This window comes from Pipistrellus hanaki (genome assembly GCF_964339955.1).
Source record: "Pipistrellus hanaki genome assembly, chromosome: 4".
Classification (NCBI taxonomy): Eukaryota; Metazoa; Chordata; class Mammalia; order Chiroptera; family Vespertilionidae; genus Pipistrellus; species Pipistrellus hanaki.
Genome location: NC_140506.1, coordinates 9,212,853 through 9,233,665, shown reverse-complemented (window position 1 = coordinate 9,233,665; position 20,813 = coordinate 9,212,853). Strand labels below are relative to the sequence as shown.

The following is a 20,813-nucleotide window of genomic DNA, read 5'->3' as shown; positions in this document are numbered from 1 at the left end:
TATTTGTTATTATTCATATATGTGACTAGTTGATTGCTTCATATAAAGTTTTATCTGTTTGAAGAACTAAAACAGTCTTTTGTTTTTCATCCTGTAGTGTCTTTCATATACTCCATTAACGGTGAATCAGAGCCAGGGATATATTTTTAAAAGAACTATAATTCCCATACCATTTTCATTTTCTCCACGTAAAACAGGGCTATGTCTGTTTGAATTCCACCCCATGAAGGAACATTCCCATCACACCAGAGTCCTCTTGCAAAGCATGATTTGTTGCCGTCATCGTTATTGTTGTTATTACAAACTTGAAAATTCTATTTATCAAAATACAGAGCTAAAATTATCCATTCTTAGAGGTTCGCCTACGTCAGTCTCAGCTCAGCTAACGCTGTAATTAAAACTTGTCACGCTCATGACCCAGAATGATCAAGTCCCTGACTTTCACACTTCTTTACCTTGTGTGACTAAAATGCAGAGAAATGTAAACACACACTGGAGTGTTCTGGGGTATAGACTAAAGCCACCTGTCTCAATATGAAAATGCATTTAGAAGTTAAACTTGTACATCATGTTCTACAATATATTTTATTTTAATATCACAAGGCTTTCTATTTATCTCCACTGAGGGAAACAGGATGCAGGAAGATGTGGTGTGTATTTATTCCCTGTCTTCTCTGGGACTTTTGTACTTCCTGATACTCTTGATATTCTTCTGTATTCCCAGGTGAAGGACACCAATCAGACGGAACTCAAGGAGCAGGCAGGATAGTAGGAGAAGGTATAGGGTGGCCTTGTAGGTTATTGAAAGATATATGTGTTTCCTCTAAGACTGGAATACTTGGAAGGTTTTAAACAAAAGCATGGCATGGGCAGACTTACATTCTAGAAGGATACCACTGGCTCCTGGGCTGAGAAGAAATTATGAGTAGTGCAAAGGAAAAGCACAGAGATCCAGTAAGAAGGCCTTTGAAGTCACCCGTATAAGAGATAATGATGACTTGGACCAAGTTTGCAGGAGTAGAGATGGCTAGGTGACTCTATAATATATAATAAAAGCATAATATGCTAATTAAACCAGACATTCTTCTGGATGTCCTTCTGTCCTTGAGGGAGAAGCCAGAGCTTCAAGGGAAGCCAGTACTGGCAGCTGGGAGAGGGAAGGCCTACTCCTGCATATATTTCATACATTGGGCCTCCTATTGTATCTATTATAAAAGATCTAGAAATATTACTCAGCAATAGAAACATTACAAGAATATATACTGATATATGCAACAGGGATATATCTTGGAGACATCATGCTAAGTGAAAAAAATGCTAGATGCCAAAGATTGAAGATGATATTGTTCCATTTATTTACAATTCTAGAAAAGGCAAAGCAAGTGACACAAAATAGATCAGTAGTTTCCTGGGATCAGTGGTGGGGAAGTGGGAAAACCACCCAGAGAATGAGGGAACTTTGGGGAATGATGGAAACATTCTAAAACTTGATTGCTCATGAAAGTGTACACTTAAAATGAGAATTTTTACTCTATGTAAATTAAACTTTAACAAAGCTTTAAATTAAAAAAAAAAATATGTGCATACAATAAAATTTACCAACAGAAGTAGTGTATAAGAGAAAAAGATAGGGCAAAAGCAATGCAATGTTTCCAATCTCAGCTACTGATATAAAGTAATCATTATGTAATATGCAGCCATGAGCTATTCTATGGTGAAAGAAGGTTTGGTAGAGGATTTCAGCCTTGAATGTGTCAACTGTCAGCTCCTTATCACACATCTAAGAAGAGACACCAATTGGGTAATTGAACATAAAGAATCTTATTGAAAGAGGTCTAGAATGCAGATATGCTTTTAAAACTTCTCAGTGAATATATACTATTATTGAAAGCTAGGAAACTCAAAGCTGACAATGTTCTCCATCAATGACTGTTGATTATGAAGAGAAGAGGGGCACTGGAGTATTTTTCTAATCCTTCTATCACTTATCATTTCTATGTAATGTCTACTTCCCAACTAAACTGTAGGAAAATGACTGGCTACCATCTAGTTAAAAAGACATCCATTAGCAATGACTGTTGATTGAGTGTGCCTCTTTAAGGTCATTCAGCACAAGAAAAGAAAAGAAAAAAGAAAGCCATTAAAGTGTTACCATCATGAAGTCTCAGTTTATTTTGAGAAATTACAATTTAAGGCCATAAATACTTATCAAGTGAAACAAAAGCTGTACTTGTCCTATCAGAATAAATTAACAAAACAGTCTTGCTGATTATTAGAAACAATGTGAACCCCTGCCCCTTACCTTCCATACAATAGAGTGGAACAGGATTGGAAGCTCCTTCGCTTTGCCGTCTCTGCTTACCTGGCTTTGACTGTGGGCATCCAGTGGCTCATTGGTCCCTTCCTTGGATCTTCCTCTTCACTTTGCTTGGCCAATAACAGCCAGTCCATTCCCTGCCCAATAACATATGGGTCTTGACTCATCTTCATATGGTGGCTGACAATGCTGGCCTTGCAGAAGGTAACATTTTAGTGAACAGCTGCTCTCACCTATTTCTCTTGCAAGCTTGTTTTGTCCTCTTGCTAAATGGTTCTAACTTTAACAAGGCACTTTCAAATTTATGCTAGTTAGATTGGAAGACTTTGTCTTCTCTCAGCACTCCAGGAAATGTATGGTGGAACTTACGAAGTCATATTTTATATTAACACATGACTACTAGTTTCGTAGTGTTTGAGTTTATAAGGTTCAGATCCTTTCCTTTTACCATAAATCCCATGATTGGTTTTCTGAAAGTATCTCTTTTCCCTAGTGTTATTAATCATGATGTTATGATCCTGGCACTAAAAGCCACTTTGTACACTTATCTCCAGAAATCCATATTTCTGTATGTTGATAATTATATTCATAAAATATAAACATATATGTATGTTTGTGTGTATTTTCTTTTTAAATCAACTGACAGTATTTGCCTTTCATTAAAATTTGACCTCCTTAAACAAGACCTCTATGCTTCTTCTCATTCTGCAGAGTTCTTAGCACTTTCTTTTACCATCCCCTCACTCTCTGGTAGATATTTCCCAGTAGTACATATTGTAACTTCCCCAGTGGGTTAATACGGGTTTTAAGTTGTTCCATGTGAGACTAGCACCTGATCGATACTCAGGTCTGAAATGTAGGTGTTGACTGGCTGTGTTTAATATACGTTTGTGCTGCTTCATTGCTTCTTAATAGCACATCATGTCAGACATAAGTACTATAACTACATCTGTTTCAATCTTGTTCTATATTATGCTCTTAACAAAAATCATTCTTTTAATTTGTATAGATGGGATTAGTTTTTGTTAAAATTGCTCACTTTTGAAAAATAAACTAGAACAGAAGAGTACTCATTTTAAGTATTGCAAAAGCTTCTTTCTTCATCAGATATGCTGTTTCTCCATGGTGATGAGTCTTTAATTCATTGTCATCTTTTAATTATTTCCCAGATGATATTTACTCTTAGTTATTATTGTTTATCCTCAGATATGCAGTTGCTTTTTAAATTTGGAAAGCCATAAACAATGAAATAGAAACAGTTTTATTAAAAAAAAAACAAGAGACTTTCAAAAGCAAATCAAGCTATTACTAATGCTAAGAAATGTTTTGAACAAAAATAATGAAACATGTCCATGATATATTTTTAAAAAATATATTTTATTGATTTTTTACAGAGAGGAAAGGAGAGGGATAGAGAGCCAGAAACATTGATGAGAGAGAGATATCAATCAGCTGCCTCCTGCACACCCCTGCTGGGATGTGCCCGCAACCAAGGTACATGCCCTTGACCGGAATTGAACCTGGGACCTTTCAGTCCGCAGGCCGAAGCTCTATCCACTGAGCCAAACCAGTTTCAGCGATGTCTGTGATATTTTTAATGACATCCTTAGTTTCAAAGAATTAATCTTTTTAATGCACATAATTATACAGGGCTTATGTAAATAACTTACCACCCATCACTGAAAGCTTAAAGAATTGGTTGAGACCCAGCTGGTGGGGCTCATGGTTGAGTTTCAACTCATGAACCAAGATGACATAGTTCGATTCCAGGTCAGGGTGGGCACATGCCCAGATTGCAAGCTCAATCCCCAGTAGGAGTTATACAGGAGCCAGCATATCAGTGATTCTTTCTTATCATTGAAGTTTTTATCTCTCTCCTTCTCCCTTCCCCCTCTGAAATAAATAAAAACATTTTTAAATGGTTAAGGGTATTGGTAAAATAAATGTTTAGTTCTAGTACAGAGAGTGACTGTGTCTTTCCAATGTACAATTAAAAACTACCATCCTTTCATTGAATAACTTTACACACACACAGGATATAATGTGACAATACTGAAAGCAAACAATTTTTAAAAAAATATATACCATTTTAATTACACAAACACAAATTATTAGTATAAAAGCTGCAATCATGGGTAGCTTATACAATTTAACTTTGGTGTGAAATATTACCTCTTGATTGATGACTAGCAGACTTCATAGTTTAGGAAACACTTTATCCTTCAACATCTAATATTTAGAAATTAAATGCCAAATCAATCATTTAAAGTAAAGTCAATGAACTAAGTTATAGATCTTTAAACTACTTTAAATAAGGCATATTATAATCCTGAGAAGGAGGGGGGATAAACATTTTGTCATAATTAATAGGTGTTTGATTTTTCTTTCCAAAGAATAATTAGATTAAAAAAAAAAGTAAGGAATTTAAATGTTTTACATATATTTGGCCTTATCACACAAAACTGTCAGATGTCATGTTGGTAGTACTTAAAAATGTAATTTAAATCTGATTCCCGATTAAGACTAAACAATATTGTGACTCACTGTATTAGGAAATAGAGATACATCACTTTAAAAAGTGATGCAATGACAATTATTGTTGCCATCTCAAGTTACACAGAGACATCCCACAGGCTAAGTGTTTGTTGTCAGCATGGACTACGTTGTAAAAAATATCCTGAGATTCCAGAAAGCACATTGTTGTACAGTAATTCTGTGCATTCTGAGAGACAAACTTCAGTAAAAAGTTAACTACTTCTATGCAATGTTTTATAGATTTGAAGACTAGAGTTGGAATCATAAACTAAGAGCTCCATTTGACTTAACTTACTAATTTTTATTATTATGTCATTTGTTCTTGTAATAAAATTAAGAGTATAACTTGTGATTCCTATCTTCAAGTCATCTTCAGGGTATACAATGATATTTGGGTATAAAAGGACTATTCTGTTAGTTCTAATGAGGATTGCTACCTCATTTCCAAATTCACTGGACAATGTCCAATATCCCTTTTCTTAGGGCCTATTCCTTTTGAGCATTCCTCTCAGTACTCAGTCCTTCTTTGGGTTCTGCTAATCATTTTTATTAGGTTCTGCTTGCACATCTTGCTGGCAAATGCCAGTTCCCTTACCTTGATCAATCTCCATGACTCCACTGCTTTTAAAATGTAGGTTCCACTTTTTGTCTTTTCTCTCCTTGTTTGACCCATCCTTCCTTAGTGACCACTGAGTCATCAACTATGTGTATTTTCTGTCCTGAGTACCTGACCCAGGGCCGTGGGCATCTTAACCTTAACTTGTCAAAACTGAATTTCTTTTCTTTCCTGACTCACTCACAGCGTTTCCTAATGTCCTGAGATAGCACAGTACTTGGCATATCAAAGTGGTTCTGATATTTTAGTGAGTTGAGAGCATGTTAAAACACAAACTGCTTAGAGTTTGCAATTCTAATTCAGTACTAGGTCCAAGTGGAGAATACAAATGTGCCTTTCTAACCTCCCAGGTGGTTCTGGTATTTGACCACTGCCCTCTTGAGAACCATTAGCCCACAGCAATCAATTAACATTTGTTAGATCAATAATTTCCATGTCAGTGAATGGTTAAAATGCATAGTATAGTCTCAGAAATCAAACTTGACTCAGTATGAATAAATGATAAGAAATAACTATAGAAATTTTGTTCTGAAGGAACAAGGTAGATTGTTTGGCCTCACACCCTCTTGCTGCAGATTAGGACATTGAAGCCTAATGGGATGCAATGAATTTTATAAGGAAATGAACTGGATTTCAACCAACACTAACTTACCTTAAAAATAAAATAAGTTTCACATGTGATATTTGTATGCGTTTTCCAATTCCAAAGACAGACATGGAGCAGCTAATTTTTCCTCTAGATGACTAGGCCTTTTGCACATACACACAGATTCTCTCCAAATGAATACCACGCAGTGAAATGTTAACACTGTCTCTTATACCCCGAAGATGCATACAAATAATTGAGAAATCTAGAGCTCAGTGTTCTAAGGCTGAAAATCCTCACCCCTTCAAGCATTGTTTGGGCAGGAAGCATGTTGAGAAGGGTAAGCAGAGACTGCTGGACTCCGGCTGGTAGTGAATTCTTTATTTGGCCAGAACGGAAAGGACTTTCATCACTGTTGACAGAGTCCAAGCTGTAGTGGTCCTATTGTCTGACGCTGTTTTATTTTCCCAAGTCCGGGTGTTTGACACGACTCATCATCAGATGCCATACTTGCTCACAGGGGGCTTTTGTTTAAAGGCAAAGGGACCACACAGCAGAGAAAGAGACACAAATAAGCATCAGAAGTCAATGTTTTTCCCAGAGTGAGCTCCCCATGGGTGAGCACCTGGGGTGAGCTGTCTCTGGTTTCTTCCATCAGGATCTGTGCAGGGAGCCTTGGTTTGGGAAGCGCTCGCCCACAAAGCTCCCAGAGCTTTTGATCTAGTTGAGCCAGACTAGTTAAACTGTTATCTGGGAAATTGGGGTACTCTTCCTCACTGGGTGCTGAGTGTGGGGTCCTTATTCATATCTTGAGAAAAAGAATTTTCTGAGTCCTGCATGGGAGGATGAGTGGTTTTTATTTGTGGAATTACACCCCTTGGTTCCAAAGTCCCATTCCAGTCATAGAAGTATAGCTGGGGGTTCAGTAGAGCTAAAAGCAAAGCCAGTGTCTAGAGTTTCTATTCCATGTTGCACCCAGTCCAGTTCAGCATCAGGCTAGTTCCAGTCCATTCGTTCAGTGTGTGGGGGGACAACATGATCATGGGTCATGTAGGCCAGTGTCAGGAAGAGGAGCGATAGAGCCCCACAAGGCAGGAGTCAATTGTTCCACTCCACGAATTCCAATGTGTGATGGATTAAATACCCTAATTTCATGCCCTGCCATGGCCATGCCCATTCTGGCCAATGACCTGTTCCCAGGTGTGACTGACAAACACCTTCCCAATGCCACCCCAACTCCACTGGGCATGTGTCTGTTCTCCTGCAGTCCCATGCCCCAGTGATCTGCAGGGAATAGACCGGTGGCTCCTAGGGGAGAGTAAAGCTTTAGCTTCCTGGCAAAACTGCCCAAATGATATGTCTATAATATTTGGCCTTCCCTTTGCGCTTTTCCTGGTATTGATAACTAGGTTAATTACAATGGTATCAAAATCAAGTAAGTTAGTTGTAAGTCATGAATGCAGAAGTTAACCTAGGGGTCTCCAGTGGCATTTTAGATCCTGAAAAGTCCACCACATGTTCCCACTGCCCCCTTTTTGTCTAAGTAAAAAGTGGGCACAGACATGTCTCCAGAAATAAAGGTAGAGCATTTCCAGAACAGCTGCAAATCAGCTTCACCCTCCAGAGCCGTCCGTAGAAAAAGCCTTGGGAGTTGCTTTCCTATGGACCAGCTGGTGAGGGCCCAGCAGACTGAATCCCAGTCTCCAGAAGTGAGCTAGCATACGGAGATTAGGCAGGAATATGGATTGGGAGCTCTTTGGGAAATATTAACTCTGTACTTCTCAGGCAGTTACTAGAAGTCATTTATAGACAATGGCTGTGACAGCATCGGTGCCTAAAAGTCAAAATGCTTAAATAGTAATCTAGTTGCTTCATATATATATTCTTTTGTGGGCTTTAATACTTCAAGGGGATAAGCAGGTGACCAAATAAAGGAATTTTCATGACAAAATTGTATTTCATTAGAACAGTGGTCGGCAAACTCATTAGTCAACAGAGCCAAATATCAACAGTACAATGATTGAAATTGTACTGTTGAGAGCCAAATTTTTAAACTTAAACTTCTAATGCCACTTCTTCAAAATAGACTCGCCCAGTCCGTGGTATTTTGTGGAAGAGCCACATTCAAGGGACCAAAGAGCCTCATGTGGCTCTCAAGCCGCAATTTGCCAACCACTGCATTAAACGATACTAATCTTTCAAAGGGAACATTCAAACAATATGAACTTCATATGTAAGGGAAGTATGTGGGAAAATTGAAGGAATTCAATTGCTGTTATTCATTAGCTGTGCCTGTTATCAATTACAATTATAATCACAAGAAGTGCAGATAAGGAGGCAGAAGACCTAGATTTTCTAGACTGAACTCTGCTAACTGGTAGATCTGAGAAAAAGAAAAAAAACTTTCCTTGATAATACATCAAATGTGTTTTGTTTAAGGGAAGAATCATATTCCAGTATCTTTATCTGGTTTTATTACTCACTGCTTTTTTATTATCAATTTTATTTCTGTACAATGATACTAATTTTGAGAACTTTAACTCATTTTTTTTCAAAGCATGACATAATTACCTGTTTTTGAAACATTAAAGGCATTTTTCAAATGTAAAAATGATGAGTCATCTGGGGTCCTTCTAAAACACATGTGTCAAACACAAGGCCCGTGGGCCAAATCCAGCCCGCCAGGCCTTGCAATGTGGCCCGCACCGCCCTGTCATCACTGCACTCCGCTGTCAGTTTATGACATTGTCAGTATATGACTGTTCAGTAAACCATTCGGCCCGCGATTTAGGCTGGATTTTAGATTTTGGCCCCTTCTCTGATTGAGTTCGACACCCCTATTCTAAAATGTAGGTGCTGATTTCATAGATCTGGGATGAAGCCTGAAATTCCCTTCTAATAAGCTCCCAGGTAACATTGGTGCTACCATGTCCTGTTTAACTAGCAGGGATGTTTTAAAAAGTAGTGACTCTTTGAGTGTAAGGGAGCATGTGTGTAAATTCACAGGGGCCTGTACATCAAGGGAGTCATCTCAGAGTTAAGCCTGAAGATCTGCATTCCCAAAGAACAACCCCCCACCTAAGTTTATAAATACCCAAGTTTAAGAACTTCTTGGTTAAATGAACTTAACTGTCTGAGTTAACTTCCTGCTATGAAATTAGGTGGATCTAGTCTCACCCTTGTGTTCTCCTGGGTCCTAAATTGAAGCAGGACACATTCTCTTATTTTGCAAGGCATCTGTTTCTTGACTTGCGAACAGCTGCCAAGCTCTCTGCCTGGATGTTCCAAATTGAATTAGGTCTGCTCTTTCCCTATAAGGTATAAGATAAAACTTTTGTATTGTCCAAAGTTACCAGATTCTTTCTTCAAATTAAGACTCAAGAAGCAACTTCAAACTTCTTTTGGAACTCAGCTAAAAGTGAAATTTAAAAAAAAGAATGTGTGTGTATGTGTAAAAATTTTATTTTTACCCCATCACTGGCTTTTCTGGGGCTACAACCTTAAACTCACCCCGAAATCCTTTTGTGCCTTCTCTCCATAACATCTCAGGTTATACAGGAAAAATTTACCTAAATAAGTACCTTCTACAATATGTGACACAGAATAGTGACATTAAAACCTAGTACATGAATTCCTTCTTTCTTTTTGTTATTGTTATTCAGGTATTATTGAATATAGCAAAGTAACATGATGATTTCTCATTCAGCCTAACAATGGTTTTCATTTCTTTTTTTCTGTCCTTACAGTATAAGCAAGTGGAACAATACATGTCATTCCACAAGTTGCCAGCTGATATGCGTCAGAAGATTCATGATTACTATGAACACAGATACCAAGGCAAGATCTTTGATGAGGAAAATATTCTCAATGAACTCAATGATCCTCTGAGAGAGGTAAGGTTTCTAGTCCTGGACCTCCTTGGTGTGTGGTCATTGTCTTCTTTCTCTGTCCATGGAAAATCCTGAGGTGCATGCTATCACATTGCTCAAAAGAAATATTAGAATTAAATGATAATACATCGTTTTTTGCTCTGATTCTTTATTATGTTTTCCCATACACATGTTTTTTATTGTTAAAAAAAACATACTGAAAATTACCCAGGTGGCATTACTCAGTGGTTGAACATCAACCTATGAGCCAGGAGGTCATGGTTTGATTCCTGGTCAGAGTACATGCCCAGGTTTTGTGCTCAATCCCCCTGTGGGGCATGCAAGAGGTAGCCAATTAATGATTCTCTCTCTTCATTGTTTCTATATCACTCTTCCTCTTCCTTCCTCTCTGAAATAAAAAATAAATATATTTAAAGTAAATACTGGAAATTGTTTAATTATGATTCTCAGAACTGTTTATTTCTGTATTCCCAGTTATGAAAATTTCTTCATGTGTCCTGATTGTCCACATCTTCCCATTTTTCCACCCTCTTATATCATTATTACATACTGTTACTTTATCTTTCTGATTTCCACTCTTTTTTCATGTTTATTTTTTCTGTTCATCTCCTAGATTCACTCACAGACTCACCTCACCTGTTACAAATAATTCCTTATAACCTCATTACAACACTTCTTTGCTTTGTGTCTTCTTTCCATCCTTCTCTAGAAATCTCCCCCTCTGCCTACTATAATGTTCAGGTCACCCCTGGACTGAAAGAATATTCTCTTTAATGTTCATATTTCTTACAATGCTTTGCTCTATTTTCTTTCTTTTACTACCAACCTTGTCAAAAGATTCCCAATAGAATCCTTGCATTATGATTTGATCAACATCTTTACCAAAACTGTTCCCTTGAAAGTTATCACTGACCAGTTAATCAAGGCTTTTGCTCTTGAGCCCTTGTTGGTAACATTTAAATTGTTTAAAAAATACACATCTGCGTTGTGTGTGTTTTTTTGAGGGGAGGGGCAACTTAAGCACTGAATCATTACTGAGTCATTGACTTGACATTCTGCCTTTCTGAATTTACTCTTTTCTATTTATTTGACCTCATACTTCCATTCTGTAAATTTGAGCTCCAAGTTCTTGCCATAAACTTCAGTTTTTTAAAAGGTATATAATATCAATCAGTCTCATACCTATGATAAGCTATTTCATAAAGTAATGTAATCATTCAACGCTGAGACATTTGTTTTTTGAAATCTCTATAAATGTTTTAGTCACTTTCTCACATTCATGTGGAATATAAAACTTTGGTCCATCCTTTGAAATTTTTTCCGCTCTTCACATTCAATCAATCACCAAATGCTATCAATTAACTGTGATAAGCATCTTATGCCCAGACCCTTGTCTCCTTTCTCAATGCCATCACCCTAACTGTGTTCCTCTCAGAGGGAGTAGCTGCACCATAGCTAGTTGCCTTCCATCTTTTAGTCTGTTTTCTCTACCACTGAAAATTTCACCAACACCAGATTAATCTTCCTTTATGATTACAAGCTGATCATTTCTCTGCTCTGAAACTTTGTCTTTCCATTCCAAATCAAATCACATAAAGCCCCTTAAGCTCCCATCCTAGCCCTTCTGTGCAAGATATCTGCTATGCTAATGATCAGCTTGTATTCTCAATGAAGTCCTCAATCAAATAGGAATATGTAAATCTTTTTGCATTGGGAAACAAAATTCAGTTCTTTTTATATTTAAAAAAAGTAAGATATTATTTGTTTGTTTTTAAATCTTTCTATATGCTTAGCTTTCTCACTTGGTTGGATTTCAGAATTTGTATTAAATCCAAATCCCCTTCATTGAAGGGCAGAATCTTAGGACACTGGAAGCAGATTGGGTTCGCTGAGGCCTGGAGAGATTCCAAGGAGAGTGGGTCAGGCCATAGCAGAGAAATACAGGTAATCCCAGAGACAGTATCAGGGATGAAGACGGATCAAAACACAGGAGGCTACAATAAAACTAAGGATTTATTTTAAATTAGCAGGACAAGGAAGGATTCCAGAATCAAATGTTATGGAGGAAATACAGAAAGAGATAGAAAAAGTGAGCATAAAATAGACCCTAAGAACTTGAATGCTTAAATGCAAAGCATTCCTCTGTGCTACAAATTCTCAATGTAATGTAAAATCAGGATAACAAGAAAACGGTTCCTAATCATGTGTTTTACTATCTGCTCTTGCATGCTTTCATTTATTCTGATCTTCAGTAGAAAAATATTCCACTTTCATTTTCCCTCATAATGTCATCCACAGGCATAGCTCCCATTTCCTCATTTCCTGCAACTGTTCCATCATTAAGTGGTGATGAATTGTTTTCCTTGTATTTTCAAATGTCATAATTTAGGGTCTCGGCATATTTTACTTCAACTGCTGAAGTGCACTCTCAACTTTTCTCCCTGCCTTTCATCACAGCGGGGAAAAAGTAAGGCTACTGTAGACTGATATAAAACTCAAGTTTAACGATGTTTCTCTGTTCTTAGAACCTGATCATAACCTTCTATCTCATGCAAAAAAATTCCAACTTATTGACATGGCACATAGGTGCTTCATGGCCTGACTCCATCTTCATTTCTTTACATTCTCGCTTCATCAGCTGAGAATTGTTGATAATTTGAGGGGTAGGAGGGACTTGAGGGGAATACTATTGATTGTCCCTTTTCCTTGCTTCATGCTACCCTCTATATCACATGTGTCAAACACAAGACCCGCGGGCCAAATCCAGCCCGCCAGGCCTTGCAATGTGGCCCGCACCGCGCTGTCATCACTGCACTCTGCTGTCAGTTTATGACATTGTCAGTTTATGACTGTTCAGTAAACCATTCGGCCCGCGATTTAGGCTGGATTTTAGATTTTGGCCCCTTCTCTGATTGAGTTCGACACCCCTACTCTATATCTTCAATCCCTTCTGCTCATCTTACCTTCTTTTCATTAAACACTCTTGCAGGACACACATTCTTCCTAAATTCTCCCTGATCACTCCTTCTCTGTCACTATACTTATCTGTCAGTTTGTCTCTTTTCAAACTATGAGCTCCTACTTTTTAATCTATTTTTTTAATCTTTGCCCAAGGACATGCTTTCCTTGATTTTAGGGAGAGAGAGAAATGGTGGGGGAGAGAGAGTGAGAAAAAGAAACATCAATGTGAGAGAGAAACATTGATTAGTTGCTTCCCCTATGCACCTCAAGCTGGGATCAAACCTGTGACCTGGTTATGTGCCCTCTCCAGGAATCGAACCCATGATCTTAGGTGCATGGGATGACCATACTGAGCCACACTGGCTAGGGCAAAACTATGAGCTTCTTGAAGACAGAGACTGTGTATTAATATTTTTGTCTCTCTAGTGACCAGTACATACTAGGAACTCATTAAATATGTACTGAGTGAATGATCTTTAATAGAATTAAGAATGAAAAACAGGGTGAGAATCAAGGCTACTTAATAGAGATCCTAGAAGTGGAAGCATGAAATGCTCACACACTTAACACCTTAAAAAGGTGACAACAATGTTCTCCAATTGTTTGTTTGCTCTTCAGCCTTTTCTTTTCTGGCATTGGACTCACACAAAAGCCTAAATTTAATGTTATACTGAATTAAGAATTCATTAGCAAGGAAGCAGGATGAGCAAGATAGGAAAGTAGGGAAAGGCATCTGCAGAAACATACCCTAATAGAAGTCATTATTCAAATACACCTTGAATCTAAACAAGCCAGACATGTTTTCTGAAGAAAAGCTCAATAAGAACAATGGGGGGTATATCTTGCTTCCTATTACACTGGAGTGTTATATATCAGCTACTAGTCTATTCAACTCATAGTAACAGATCATGTGACATATTTGGAAAATAGTGAAATACATTATTCCACCTTCCGAAAGCTATACTCCAATTGGAAGATGAGGCACAAACTTATGCAAAAGTGTATCTTGGTCACTTTTGTGCCTCTAGTGTGAGAAGGTACCTGGCACATAGAAGACATTGAATGATTGATATGTCAAATGTCAGATTAGTGAAACTAGGACACGCAGAAAGGGAGGGTTGGATTCTTTGATATATGTCCTGTGACAGACAGTAAAAAAATATATGATGTGCTTGGTCAATTGCTGATCGTGTCCATACAATTTTGAGTCAACAATCACCACATTTGTAATAAGACTTTTAACTTAAAATGCTTTATTATTTGGAAGCTCATTTTTATGAAAGTATTTTAGATAATTTCAGATTCTAATGTATATTTAAGAGCAGTGATTTTTGCTAATACAGCCAGGATACTCAGGAATGTACAAAAGTGAAGGTAAAGTCCTACCTTCAGACTCTACAAAAAAAGACTATTGCTTAAAAATAGAGAAGCTGCCCTAACTGGTTTGGCTCAGTAGATAGAGAGCATCAGCCCACCGACTCAAGGGTCCCAGGTTCAATTCTGGTCAAGGGCATGTACCTTGGTTGCGGGCACATCCCAGCAGGGGTGTGCAGGAGGCAGCTGATTGATGTTTCTCTTTCATTGATGTTTCTAAGTCTCTATTTCTCTCCCTCTCTGTAAAAAATCAATAAAATATATTTTTTAAAAGAAGCTAAAAATGCAATGTTTAGGAATATGAATGTCATTCTATATTTGTAATCAATTAAGTTCACATTATGTTTTATCCACTTTATATCCAAGCCTTTCTTTTCAATGTGTTTGAAGACTTTTAAGTATGAAAAATTTTGAGTGTGTAAAATGGCAGAAAGAATTATGAATGTGCGTGACCTTATAAAACCTTACAAAAGTCTTGCATTGTGCATTTGCAAATGAATTCAGTTAGTAGATATCTCAAAAGCACTGCTTTATTGAAAGCATTCTCCTATTTCCATTTCTGTGGCACAAACTAGATGCTTTACCTTATTTTTACATTGGAGATAAATTGCTGAGATGCCCTCAACCTGGCTCCTTCTTAATGCTCAAATCTCAACACAAATGTCACCTCCTTATAGAGGCCTTCCCTGAGAAGGTCATCTAAACTAGTTCCCTGCATCCTTCTCACCACATCAGCCTTCTCCTTGTGTACACATCACTCTATTGTCTTGTGGTCCCTCCATCGTTATTTCTTAATTGTTCATTCTGTTATACGAACTCTGGACCCCAGAAAGCAAGGACTTTTTCTTAACTGCCACCATAATCCCGGTCCCTAGACAGTACTTGTTTGATAAATACGTGCTGAATAAATACACAAAGGCAAATTAAATAAGGATTTTACATTTGGCAAGTCATCTCAAAGAATCATTGACTGATAGAGCTTGGAGAGAGAAAAGATGGTGCTGGGTGGTTAAGAAAGTGACACCCACAGCTATGCAGTGCTCTGCATAAAACTGCCTCAGTATCACTTCAGATTATGCTATGTTGTTTCTGACATCTAACAAACTGATACTGGCACTGTAGGCCAGAAGGTCCTATTTTGCATGTGGTTGTTTGTATTTTCTCTTGAACTTCCTCTAGCTTTAATGCATTAGGGATTTATTGCAGAGTCAGCATGGGGCATGAAGGCTATTTCAGTACAGCACCATTGTAGGAGGTGTGTAAATACTCTGTCCAATCTTTATAACCCAGTAGAAAATGTTTTCTTTTCCTTATATTGCTATGCTGCCTGACTAGAATATTGTCAGTGGCTTATAAAACAAATGTTCCTGGTTTCACCATCCATACCTGAGTGTGAGCCACTGATAGTGGAAAGGATTCTGAGTAGCTGGTACAATGGTGTGTTGATCTTGGGGCTAGAGTATGTGACTGACCAGCACACCCACTCCAGGAGGATCAACAGCATTCTGGAAGGTGACTATGATGACACCTGGGAAAAAAAATGACCCTCATTCTGCTGTGCACTAAAATACATGGACCAGAAAGTAGAGGAATAACTCTAATTTTCTGAGAAAAATTCTTAAGATAGTACCAGAAACTTGGCATTTTAAATTATAGCTCTCACTTTGTGATGTATTATCTAGAATCTGGAATCTTCACTGTCAAGTTGCTCTGTGTCTGTGCTAGTCAGAATTCAGAGTCTGCAAAACTGGACTCCAGGGCCATCTAGAAGGATGGGCTGGTATTGGATTGGGATCCCAGCGTTACCTCCCCCTTCTCCTCCATCCATTTATAATATACTCTTCTCTTCCCCTGGCTGCACAGAAGTAGTCAAAGTTTATGTTGTGAATGGTTTAAATCCCTTTTGTGATATTCTCAGTGCCATCAATAGCTGTACATGTACTTTCAGTTATATAATAAATAATGAATGGAACCTACTAGGGAGGGGCTGAGAGCATGGCCCCGAGTCCACAGCTTACTCTATATACGGCTTTGGACTGTTTCATAACTTACATGCATCTCATTTACCTGTTCTACAAATGTGAATGATGATGATAACTCTCCTGGCATTGTTATAACAATTAAATGAGCAAAAATATATAAAAATTAGAAGAGTGCTTGGCACACAGTGAATACAGGTAAATGTAGTTCTTGGTTTTGCTATTATTTCATGAAGAAGAGGGTACAGCCCCAGTCCGCATAGCTGCTACACCCTGCTGAGGGCAGAGATCTAAATGAGCATCCATATGGTGTTGTCAGTGCTGTGCTAGGGTCCCTCAGAGGGTGTCAGGCCCACCCAGGAGGGTCATGAAGTCCAGCCTCCTCCTGGCTCATTTCTGTTGAAATTTATTCAAACCATCTGCTTCTAAGCTCTCCCTTCATTTCAGCAGCTGGCTTTCAGGAGGCAATGTCTTTGCATTAAAACTTGGCATTGAGCCCTAGCCAGCGTGGCTCAGTGGATAGAGCATTGGCCTGTGGACTGAAGGGTCCTGGGTTTGATTCTGGTCAAGGGCATATACATGAGTTGCAGGCTTGATCCCCAGTAGTGGGTGTGGAGAAGACAGCTGACCAATGATTCTCTCTCATCATTGATGTTTCTATCTCTCTCTCCCTCTCCCTTCCTCTCTGAAATCAATAAAAATATATATAAAAAACAAACAAAAATTGATATTGAAATGTTAGGCTAATGAGACTATGCACACTTTAATGAAAGCAGGCAGTACAGTTAAAACTACAAACCAACTGGACCAATGCAGTGAGCTCCACAGGGCTGCTCATGGGAACCTGTTGGGATTTGTACAAACTAAAAGTCTATTTTTAACACGACCAGATTTACACTGATTCGAGTAGAGCAGAACGGCAAACTTACCGGTGGAGAGAGAGGTTAAAGCCCTCCTGAGCCTGTCTCCAAAGTTCAGAACTGGATCTATTTTTAAACAATGCGTGTGAAGAGCCAGGGACTGAAAATAGGTTCCGATCATGTGTCCGGGGAGAATATAGGGTGTCAGTATATTTCATTCTCACAGAACATGAATCGGGCTGAGAGTATAATACTGTCTTTCTGACGTTTACTTCTCCCAATAGACGTCAGGGAAGACAGCATAATTTGCATGCATATTTATTTAGTGCAATTCTAAATCATTTAAAAAAGTACGTTGATATTTTTAAATACTTTCTAAAAACATGTTTTGTTAAAATGAACTAAAACAGACCAGAGTCATAGTACTGTAAAGCTATACAGAGACATTATAAATTAGCAGCTACTCATATAGCAGTCAAAGTAACAAGAGGCTAGAAAAGCTATGTAAGTAGCCTGGTCATTTTGTGGTCACATGACCGAACAAAGAAATTAGGTCTTCTTCTCTCTTCTGGCCAGAGCTTTTCTCCTGCATCCCTAGTTTCTAGAAAACAAATAGATTTATTAATGTGTGCAGGACTTCAATCCCAGTGCAATGGGAAGATAAATAATAAATTGTCATTTCCAGTCTCAAAATGCTTACTATATGTTTGTGGAGACAAGATATAAAGACATTAAAAAATATGAAGCAAAGTTAAATGCATTACTGAAAATAGAAGACATGTAGGAAGTCACATATGATTCATGACCAGAGAAATGCAGATGCTATATACGAAATTTCAAAATAGATTGAAGAGCCCTGAGCGGTGTGGCTCAGTTAGTTGGATGTCGTCCAGTGCACCAAAGGGTTGGCAGTTCAATTCCAGCTCAGGGCACATGCCCAAGTTGCGGGCTCGATCCCTGGTAGGGGGCATGCAGGAGGCAGTTGATCACTGTTTCACTCTCTCTCCCTCTTCCTTCCTCTCTTTATAAAAAGCAACAAAAATATTATTAAAAATAGATTAAAGACTTTAAAACCATCTTGACATGGGAACCTTCTACAATAATACTTAAGTTATCAATAAGGAATTATAGTGTAAAAGGAGCCTTAAAATATTGCTATTAATTTTAATTATAACCAAACAATATTGCTGAAACTTTCTCCTTGTCTCAGTCTGCATGGTTCCAAAGCAAAGATTCTTTGCTAATATAAATACTCCTTGAAGCCATCTGAATACATCAAATCCCATTTTTCCTGATTGACATAGAGTTAAACAAATTGCCAATAAGACAATAACAGTAAAGCATTCCATTGAGAATGAAAAGGCTAACCACAGACAGGGAGAATATATGTGCAATACATATCCCAACAAAGAACTCAGTCAGGATGCTAAAAAGAACTGTTGAGTTGGAAAAATCCAAGGAAACTCTTGACTGGGCACTTCACTGAATAGGTATTCATCTGACCCATAATGAGCATAACAATATAATCATTGTTACATAAATGTAAGATTAAACCAAAATGTAAAAATGGGAAAATAATATTTCTTCATGCTCCTAGTGGCAAAAATTAGGATAACATCAAATTCTGTCAAAGATGCAGGATACTGGAACTTCATATGTTACTGCTATGTGAGGAAAACAATCATTTTGGAAAACTGTTGGCAGTGTCTACTAAAGTAAATACATGCTTATCTGATTACTTAGCAATTACAACATGAAGTAACTATTCAAGATAAAGCCCATAAGCCACTTCAAGAATGTTTATAACAGCCTGGCCAGTGTGTCTCAGTGGTTGAGCATGGACCTGTGAACTAGGAGGTAACCGGGGTCAAGGCACGTGCCTGGTCCCTAGTAGAGGGAGTGTAGGAGGTAGCTTATCAATGATTCTCTCTCATCATTGATGTTTCTTTATCTCTCTCTTTTCCCTTATCTCTGAAATCAATAAAAAATATATATATTTTTAAATGTTCATAATAGGTTTATTGTATTAGCCTAAAGCTGGAAATGACCCACTGGTCATAAGGAATAAGTGGATGGACTTTGGCTTAGTCATCAATGAAATGCAACCTAAAATATGAAAAGAAGAGAAATACATAGATATTTGTCTCATTTCATTGCTTCCTATCAAATACTTGTTAGAATTCACAGTTTCAATCAGATAGTGGAAATAAGAGAGAGAGAGAAAGAGAGAATTCCTTCCAGCAATAGTGAAAATATGAAGTTTTCTAGCAATATCATACTCTAGGCACTTCCAGCAGGTGTCCCTGAATATGCAATGAACCACAGAGGACTTTTTCAGATAGATAAGCACCAGTGTGATTGTTTGTAAAATAAACTTTCAAATATTTTTCTAAAATGAAAAGTGAGAGAACAATTAAGAGAAACATTTGTAGAGTTGAAATGAAAGAACATAGGTGTAAGGAGTCTATTATTTTTGTTTGAAACTCTTATTTTCTCTGCAATCTGACTTATTTTCCCTTTCCCCAACAGCATTCTTCTGTGTGATTTTCATGTGAAATAAGTACCTTTTAAACAATCAATCCAGTCATTTTAATGACATACCTTTGTTTCTTTTCATCCCATTTCACCATTTATCTTCATGTGGTTTTTGTATAGAGGTATTCTAATACTAAAAAACATATTTTTTTTAATACACATAACACTTGTTTCTCAAGTTGGCTGCTTGAGAAATCATTGTAAACGTTTTGGGTATCTGTTTCCAAGAGGAATAAAACTGGGCTTTGTGAGTACTTTTTTCTACTGATGAAAGGCCAACTTCCTACTTGCCTTTTCATTTTCCTTCCTTCTTTCCATTCTTTTCACCTTCTTTCCTTCCATCCATCCATACATGCATGCATGTTTATTGAGCACTTACTATGTGCTAAACCTTGCTGTAACCCCAACGTGCAGCACAGCTCTTTAGCACCAGTTAAAACTGTCCACAAATTTCCCTGGGATGCAGCCCCCAATGCAGTCAACTGTCATTTTGAGGTCTTGGGGGATGCCATACCAAGTGCCACATATAATATCTTTCTTTTGTTTGTTGTGCCGTGTTCATTTTCTGCTTCTTGTTGCTGATTTTTAAATACATACAACTCTCCATAAAGCTCCACTAGTAGAGACTACTCTCTATTCTGCTAAACTCATGAGATCTTGTTGAGGATGCAAGACCTTCTTTTCCAGGGTGGACCCAGTTTCTGGGCCCGCTGTACCAATTGGAATTCTTTAACCTCTCCTGGGATCATCGCAGTTCGTTTCATGAAGCAAGACTAGAGAAACCACCTTTCCTATTCTTGGAATTCAGAGTTTTGTATAAGTTACTTACCCAATTAGAGAATTCAGATCTCTATTTCTTTTTACCCTCTATCCCCTTCTTCACTGAGGTTACTTAAGTTATTACGTGTCTTAAGCACGATAAAAAAAATCAGGCCCTACCCTTTTCTTTTGAGAGCTCATTGGAGAAAACGTTTCTGAGAAATGGCATTGTGGTAAATTTTAGATGCCCATTGTTTATTCTGTTACATATCCGACTTGCAAGATGAAAGCTGGTCAGTCCCTGTTTGGCTCAGAGAGATGACACATCTAGATCAAAATCCATAGAATGAAATTAAGCATGTGGTTCTTCTAGCTTAGAATTCCTGCCCAGAAATAATACA

The 20,813-nt window shown here is 37.8% G+C and overlaps 1 protein-coding gene across 2 annotated transcripts in view; it reads left to right on the top strand.

Moving 5' to 3' along the window:
• The window catches only part of HCN1 (hyperpolarization activated cyclic nucleotide gated potassium channel 1), a 267,988-nt gene that overhangs the window by 216,400 nt on the left and 30,775 nt on the right, over positions 1-20,813 (top strand). For both annotated transcript variants that reach the window (XM_084881672.1, XM_084881671.1), the window contains one exon: positions 9,801-9,947. In XM_084881672.1, coding sequence (XP_084737798.1) covers positions 9,801-9,947 — 147 coding nt within the window. The remainder of the gene's footprint in view (positions 1-9,800; positions 9,948-20,813) is intronic.